Here is an 8,404-nt window from a genome sequence, read left to right on the forward strand (position 1 = left end):
ACAACGTAGCAGCCAGCATTTCGGAACTCCCTCAGCTGAGAACTTTATCCCCATTTAGTATATTTAGGGCTTCAATAAGCCTCTAATTTTTATACTTTTATATTTACGAAGTCCTTGAAGAGAGAACAAGATCCAAATTATTACTAGGTTTAATTTAAAAATAAATATTTAAAGTATATCATATTTTTCTCTAAATATTTAAATACTTTTTACTAAATAAATATTTAAATTATATCACTTTTATCTAGGTAGTTAAAGTATATTTTGATTGAAATAAATACAGAAAATATGCTATTTTTTCTAAGTACCTGAAATATATTATACTTTTATTCTAAGTACCTTAAATATTTTTTTAATTAGTATCGTGTGTCAACTTTTAAGAATCGATATAAAAAAATAGTATATTTTAAATATTATTCTGACCAAAAAATATTTTAAGTACTTAAATAAAAAATAATATAATTTAAGTATATATTTTAACTAAAAATGTTTTAATATCTAAAAAAATAGATTATAAGTTTTTAAACAATTTCAATTTAGGGCGATGGAAAAAGAGAATATTTGCTCCTAATGAATATTGAAACTACAATTTAAAAAGGAAGATGTGGTGTCAACTAAAAACTTTTAATAATTTACTTTATAAATCGTTGACAAAATATGATAATTTTAAATATTTAATTTGAGCAACAACATATATTCTGAATGTGTAGATAAAAAAAGATATGAAGCTGTTTTTAGTTGGCACCTCAAAATGGTTTCTAGACAATGGGAGAATATTTGCTCCAGCTCAAACACGCCACCCCCATCAATTTCCTCCTTCCCAATATGCGTATCATTTAATGCTTTGTCCTCCGCGTGCCTCATTCTCGCCTCTGTTAATTCCAACTGCTGGTTCCGGTCAACTTCTGAGGCTGTTTCCGATAAGCTTTCACTTTGTGACCGCTCCTGCTCCCTCCTTTCTTCGTTGCGTATCGAGATTCGGCTTGAGTTTCCCAAAAAACCCACTTCCACCACTCTGGTATTATAGGATATGCTTCCAACTTCTAACTCCACCGTTTCATCTATTCTCCTTGCATTGTTTGAATAATATATTAGTCTTCCTATCTTCATTGTTGCTCAGGGTTTGATCTTTCAGTTATGATGTTCTGGCTGTTGTTGCCATTCTTGATGCAAGGGTTTTGACAGTTATTGTTGGTGAATGATTTGAATAAAAAAAATTGTGTTAATTATAATGTTGTAAGATTTGATCCTTTGCTTCTCTTTGGATATGAATTTGTTGTTTTCAGTATACTTTGGTAACATTTGTTGCTTCTCGTGTTACTGTTGGAAGCTGGTGATGATTTAGCTTTAAGTTGGTTGTTGAATGTTGGACACTATTGCTATCAAATTGATTTGCTCATGCTAGTTTTGGATTTCTTCTCATCGCTTGTTTCCTTCTTCCACAAGGTATACCAAAAGTCTAATGGTTAACAATTAAGTTACCATGGAAAAACAATCTTTGAGGAGCGTTTAAGAGTTTAATGTCATTGTTCTTCATTAAGAATGTATCTTCTTACTTAAAAATTACTTGAGATTACGTTGAAAATTTGTAGCTTAATTATAGTGGCAGAGTCACATGTTGTTGAGAGTGGGCATTTGTCTACTCTAATATCATAATTTTCTTCGATTAATTACTTATTTTACTGATATTGTTTACCTTGAAAATTTATTTGTGTTCATTCATTTAAAATTTTGTATTGTTAATATATATGTGCACACCTTGAAAACATATTTTTGAATATGTCACTACGTAATTATTTTATTTTTAAAAAAATAATAAAGAAATAAAGTGAAAATAAAAAAAGAAAATTATATGAATGACTGAAGAAGAAGAAGAAAAGAAAAAAATCTGAAGAAAACTTCTTTCGTGTACACTACTAAAGTAGCATATGTACATAGCAAAATTATTTTCATGTCGACAAATGTCCAAGGAAACAAAAATACAGAGATGAAAATTATTAGTTAATTAACAATCAATACATATTTCTAACATGATATTTTTTTTATATATGTTTAATTATTTACATATCACATGTCACATTATCAAAATAATTACGTCACATGTTTTATATCATCAAAACGATGATTTGATATGTATCACTAAAATTATCACGTTACTTACAAGAATTAATGATATGACATGTTTCATGTCATCAAAGTGATGGCGTGACATGTTTCATGTCACAGAAGTGATAGTGTGACATGTTTTATATCACCCAAAGTAATGACATAACATATGATATATCATGTGACATGTGTAAAATCATCAATTAAACATATGTTAAAATGTCATGTTAGTAATATGCATGGACAATTAGTCAACAAATGTTTCTATTCAATAAAGATTAATTTGATCAAAAATTAAAATTTCAAAAATTAAAATACCTTAAAAAGGAGAACATAGATTAAAGTGACTATTTATATATATCGAGATAATTTTATTATTATTATTAATTTTTTAGTATATTTAGTAATAAATTTACTTTATATTAAACTTTGATATATAATTCCTATAATTTAATTTGACATGATATATTTAGTAGTTTTAGTTTTATAATGACATTGGTCTAAACAGTTATTGCATTTTTTTTTGAAAAGGAACAGTTATTACAGTTAAAATAATGATGTAATTTTTATCACCATTATTTAATCATATAATTAACATCATATAACAATTTAATTAATTATTTTTTCTTAAATATTAATACTTAAATTTATAAAATTCATTATATGGTTTCTCTCTAACCTTGAAGGATCTACAAATCTTTTATTTTTATTGATATAGAATCTTTGGATAAATTTAAGTCATAAATTAATTTGATATCAATTTAATTAATTATAAAATATTATTATTTATTAATGATGATTAGTATTATTATAAATTTGTTTATGAATATTCCTTATATTTTATTAATTTTTAAATAAGATACTTAAAATTAATAGGTGAAAATTAAATTCAAGACTAATATGTTTATATATAAATTTCTCACTACTCAATCTATAAATTATTACAATTTATTAAAATACTCTTTTATAAATATTTATTTTGACACAATTTGTTTGAAAGATAAAAATGAGATATTTAAATAATAATAATTCAAATTTCAGACCCTACATTCAATTTAATCCAATTATCAGTTAAAAAATCCAGAATAGTAATAACTTCCCACTTGTCTTCATTACAAGTGTTGCTTAAAACTGTCACGTCACGAATGGAGAAAAGCAAGCTTTGGGATGTAGCTATTGAGAAATATCTGCAATCTTGAAAACAAAATATCTTCAAGACGCATGCATATCCACAGGATTCCCACATGAAACAACTCACTTATTCCCGATCTTTATATATTGCTCGCCTCTTCCTTCTCAATCGAACCATGCTCCGGCTTCGACACCATTAGTACAACAATCACAAGCTTCTGGGGTTTCCGGTTTTCAGCAGTCATTCTCAAATATTTGATCCTTGTTTTTATTTGGGTCGGCGATGAAGGAGGCTGAACGTGGTTTACCATCGTACTATAATATTATGGGAGTCAAGGTCGATGCTTCTATTCAAGATATCAAGCGTGCATATCGAAAGCTTGCAATGGTAAGCTCTCCATTCCTCTGCTTTGAACGGCTAAAGATGCGTTTTGTTTTTGGTTCTTTGGGGACTTGCGTTTTGTTTGATTTATGAATATGGGAATCAGGAATGGCATCCGGATAAGTGGACGAGAACACCTTCTATTGAGTGAAGCAAAGCATAAATTCCAGCAGATTCAAGAAGCTTATTCTGGTACGTATGTTGTCTTGTCCGAGTTTAATGAATATGTTTGCCTTGTCGGTTTGTTTTAATTCCTGTTGTTTGTTGTGTTTGTGTAGTTTATCAGACCAGAGGAAGAGAACTCTGTACGAAGCTGGATTATATGATCCCGATGATGAAGACGATGAGGTGGGTATTTATTCTTGTTTGAATCAAACCCGTTTACCCTTTCAATAATTTTTCCAACAAAATTGAATGAAACGTTTATATCGTGTGCAGGGCTTGTGATGCAGGGGATCTGAGACAGATGATGCTGAGCTGTCAGATTGCACGTTGATGGCGCTGAGATACCATGAGTTGGCAGATCAACGCAAAGGCGGGAATTGATTGTGACATGTTCCTCATTGGGGTCGTTTTGAGTATGTTTCAGTCTTTTGGTCATAATTTGGCTACAGGTATCAGAATCGCGCATAAGATTCCAATCCGGAAAGTTCTTTTCGACGCGTACGCTCTCCACATTGAGCTACGCTCCATGTGGCTTTTTTTTCAACCTCAAATTCTGTCGTTTTCCCCTCCGAATCATTAGATTTAGTTATTTTTTACTATTTATGGTAATATTTCGATTGTTAATTAGGAAGTCAATTTAAATCCGATTTAGGCCGGATTTTTGGGAGATTGCTTATTTTATTTCGAATTTTAATTTAGAGTGATTTTCAGGATTTTGTTATTTTTGGCAAAATTCGAATAAAGACGATTTTTTTGCTATAACAGTCCGGCTTGTGGACTGCTTTTGCACAGTTTTTGATTTTATAATATTTATTAAACCCTAGAGACTTTTTTCTCTGGTTTTTGGGTGAATTTTCTCTTGTGAATCGTCTGTCGGAGCTAGCCTACAGGATAATCTCTATTCTGTCTAGCGTCAGCTTGTCTGATTTCATGACTGAGTTGCTCTCTCTCATGGCCCAAACGAGGAAGTTTGTTTTGTATTGTTTGTGGTTTACAGGAGAAAGTTTGCAGCCTGGAAGAGTTGCAGAAGATGCTGTGGGAAATGCACAAGAATTTCAATCAGCACCATGGTTTGTGGATCGATTGAAGAACACGATAGCTCGAAGAGGACGAAATGGATCCGAGTGGGAGAGGGTTCAATATGTATGAGGCCCGAAGTTGTTGAACCCAATGGATGAAGCTGAATCCTTTGAGCTGCCAAAATCTCTGGGAAAACAAGCCTCCTATGGAATGAATGGGGATGATAAAATTCTGCATGTTTTGGTTTGGGGGTTGGGACATCAGTTTTGGCAACAGGCCGGTGCTTTTATGATCCGGCTAGATGAGAGTGCTTTGTGATTTTAAAATCACAACTCCTTTAGTAGCATGTAAATGAATCGAACGCATACGAAGGAAGAATGTTCATGTTCGTTCATTTAATAAATAAACAAATATAAACGAATAAAATTTTTTGTTCATGTTCGTTCATTAAGGAATATATGTTGTTCATGTTCGTTCATTAATAAATAAACGAACATAAACGAATACGAATAAACGAACACGAATATAAACGAACACGAACATAAATGAACACGAACATAAATGAATATAACGAACATGAACATAAATGAACACGAACATAAATGAATATAAATGTTGAAGACTCTATCTTTTATTTTTTTAATGAAAAATAGTCGCAATACAAATTAACCAAGTCTACAGTGATAAATAGTGTAGAGTTGATTAGCAGTGATGAAATATTGAAGATATTAAATATTTCGATTGATCTTTTAAAATTTAAATGACTCATCGATTTTAATTTAACACTATAACATTTATGTTAGTGGTCCATAATTACATATGAATAATTATTTTTCACTATGTTATTCTAATAAATTTGTCGGCTAAAAGTTTTATGATATCAATGTCAGATTTTAGTGAGATTTGTTAATAATGATCATTTCCATTGGCAGAGTAAAATTTAACAACATAAAGATTTCGAATGATACAAATTGGACTACAAGAAATAAAATAGATCTGAAATCCATTCGATGCTACTATCTAACTGATATTATTGTTAAATTATCATTCAAAATTTTAACGTACCTAAAGTCTACTCCATAACTAAAGGTCACACAAAAACTATGAAAACAAAAGTCATTATCAAAGTGTATTTTCTACTTATTAATGGGTTATTCCTGAAAAACCCATTACTTCTACTATTACACTATTTTTCAGAAATTGCATAGAAATCTTTGTTTTGTTTTCTGACAAATTCTATATAATTTTTCGTTACTGATGCTCATATACTCCCGATTGTTACCTTTATCTTCTCATTTATTTCTAGAAAGAAGTATGATGTTTTTTTTGAGTTTTAGATGTGAAGATACTCACAATAACTTTACATATCAACTATTAAGTCAATAAAACAAAGAAAGAGATGAAAAAAGACCTGTAAAACTTCATATTGTACTATAATACTTGTTTTGAAGTTTTCACCGATCGTCTCCACTCTCTAGTGAACACTAGGGTTTGAGAAAAAAGGGTAAAAATGAATATAGATGCGAGGTGTCTCAGGGGTTAACATATTAGATTTAATCTTCAAATAAGATTGGGTTAATTATGGAGTTGGTCATCAGAATATTAGATTAATTAATATTTTTAAGATACTTACAAATTGGTCATCAAAATTAATTTAAGAAGATTGAGTTAAACATAAATGAATGAACATAAACGAACATAAACGAATATAACCGACGTTCACGAACGTAAATAACAACGAGACCTATGTTCGTGTTCGTTCATTTAATTAAACGAACACAAAATCTTGTTCATGTTCGTTCATTTAATAAATAAACGCACATAAACAAACTTCCAGCCGCACGGTTCATAAACGATTCGCTGAACGTTCAGTTCATTTTCAGGACTATCCTTGAGCAAGCTGTAGTTATGTATCTAGATTTTACTAGTTTCAAATACGGGCCATGTTAATCTCGTTTTTGAATAAAACAGCCCTTAATTTACTTTTTGGGTCCATTCAGTTATGTATTTCTTCAATATTTGTACTTTTTTTGGGGTCTATAACAGTCCATTCAGTTATGTATTTCTTCAATATTTATACTTTTTTTTGGGTCTATAACAGTCCACTCATCTATGTATTTCTTCAATATTTTTTTGGGGTCTATAACAGTCCTCTCAATGTTGTTCTTTTTAAGAATCTGAATAGTTGTATTTATAATCTTATTATATTTTAAGAAAATTTGAAATTGATAATCAAATCATAGAAAAAGGGTGGAAACAAGAACATGAGACAGTGGCCTTTTCACTAACAACTAATAATCTCTACCCCATTAATCTTCAATTTCTATTTTACTAAATTATAGCATTAGGACGGACATTAATTTAAGTACATAAGAATGCAAAACTTTCAAATTCTGGAAAGTTGATAGAATATTTGAGAAATTTGGAAGGAATAGCTAGGTTGAGGTGTAAAGAATATTTGAGAAAATTGGAAGAAATAAGTGCTGATTGATGAGATTGATAGATAAATCACACATGACATAGTTAATGGTTGTCTGAGCTGTGACCACTCCTCCTCCTCCTCCTCCCTCTTTTCCAGTCTAATCTCCCGGGCACAGTAACAACCGTCTGTTGTTTTGTAATATTCTTAGGGCTTCCATGGAAATTTATTAGTATTTTTGCATATTGATTATGCACTCACTAGGTCATTTTTTTAGTGTAAATAGAAAGCGATTATTTTTATTGAAAAATATTTAAAGTTAAAACAAATATTTATAATCATAAATATAAATTAAATAGGAATGTAAATTAAATATAAAGATTTATAATTAGTAGTCCCCTACGTATATAAATTTTTAATGTATAGCGTATGCATTTATTCATCAAACTTAAATTATGATGGGACGTTTCTTTGCAACGCAGTAAGCATGTGCGGTCCAACATGGGGCCTTCCAATGTAGAATTGATTTTATGAAACAATAGTTATTTTATGAAATACATTGATTAGAAATTGAATAAAGGAGACCATATTTGTCTTACAATTAATGAATTATGGTGGAAAGCGTATATGATGGGGACTCCCTTTAATTTTGGTCCATCCCCATAATTCTCACATGCAATGGGATTCGCTTACTACTACAAAATTTAATTAATCAACTAATAAAATAGCCCTTAAGAGGGCGTTTCATTCACTTCTATGCTTTTCAAAGCCTTTCATGTGCCTATTAACATAACATCACCCGCTACTTCTTCATATTCCCTCGTCGGAGAGCAATCCGAATCGCCGCCATGTCAATCAAAACCAATCAGTTTGATCCTCCGATTGTGACTTTAACCATATTCTTTGTGATCGCCACTGTTGCATACCCAATCCACGGCTTGGAGTCAAGGAAGCTTGATGAGGGCACTGTACCAGGAGATCAAGGCATCAAATGTACCCCATCGTGTACTGTACGAAGTCCTCCTCCACCACCGCCACCATTACCGCCCGTGCTGCCGCCAACTACACCAAAAAATCCTCCGACCCAATACTGTCCGCCACCACCTAGTCCACCATCCTTTATTTACATGACTAGTCCACCAGGGAACCTTTACCCTATCGACCAAACGTATGGTGCTGCA

At 31.1% G+C, this 8,404-nt stretch overlaps 1 protein-coding gene across 1 annotated transcript; it reads left to right on the forward strand.

Annotated features, from left to right (window-relative positions):
• Positions 1-3,440: 3,440 nt before the first annotated feature.
• On the forward strand, positions 3,441-5,122 carry LOC120215158. The gene is made up of 7 exons (XM_039212904.1): positions 3,441-3,479; positions 3,519-3,625; positions 3,726-3,811; positions 3,898-3,967; positions 4,058-4,095; positions 4,782-4,927; positions 5,069-5,122. The coding sequence occupies exons 2-7, from the start codon at positions 3,579-3,581 to the stop codon at positions 5,120-5,122; spliced, it is 441 nt and encodes a 146-aa protein (XP_039068835.1). The 5' UTR covers positions 3,441-3,479; positions 3,519-3,578.
• Positions 5,123-8,404: the final 3,282 nt, after the last annotated feature.

Source organism: Hibiscus syriacus, unplaced genomic scaffold, assembly GCF_006381635.1.
Source record: "Hibiscus syriacus cultivar Baekdansim isolate YM2019G1 unplaced genomic scaffold, ASM638163v2 tig00110114_pilon, whole genome shotgun sequence".
Taxonomy (NCBI): Eukaryota; Viridiplantae; Streptophyta; class Magnoliopsida; order Malvales; family Malvaceae; genus Hibiscus; species Hibiscus syriacus.

What these genes read in the sequence shown, in the direction of transcription:
- LOC120215158 (XM_039212904.1), top strand. Translation starts at nt 3,579, where the DNA reads ATGCTTCTATTCAAGATATCAAGCGTGCATATCGAAAGCTTGCAATG. An exon ending in CCGATGATGAAGACGATGAG is followed by an intron (nt 3,968 to 4,057) that starts GTGGGTATTTAT and finishes TATCGTGTGCAG; the next exon opens with GGCTTGTGATGCAGGGGATC. An exon ending in AGTGGGAGAGGGTTCAATAT is followed by an intron (nt 4,928 to 5,068) that starts GTATGAGGCCCG and finishes TTGGGACATCAG; the next exon opens with TTTTGGCAACAGGCCGGTGC.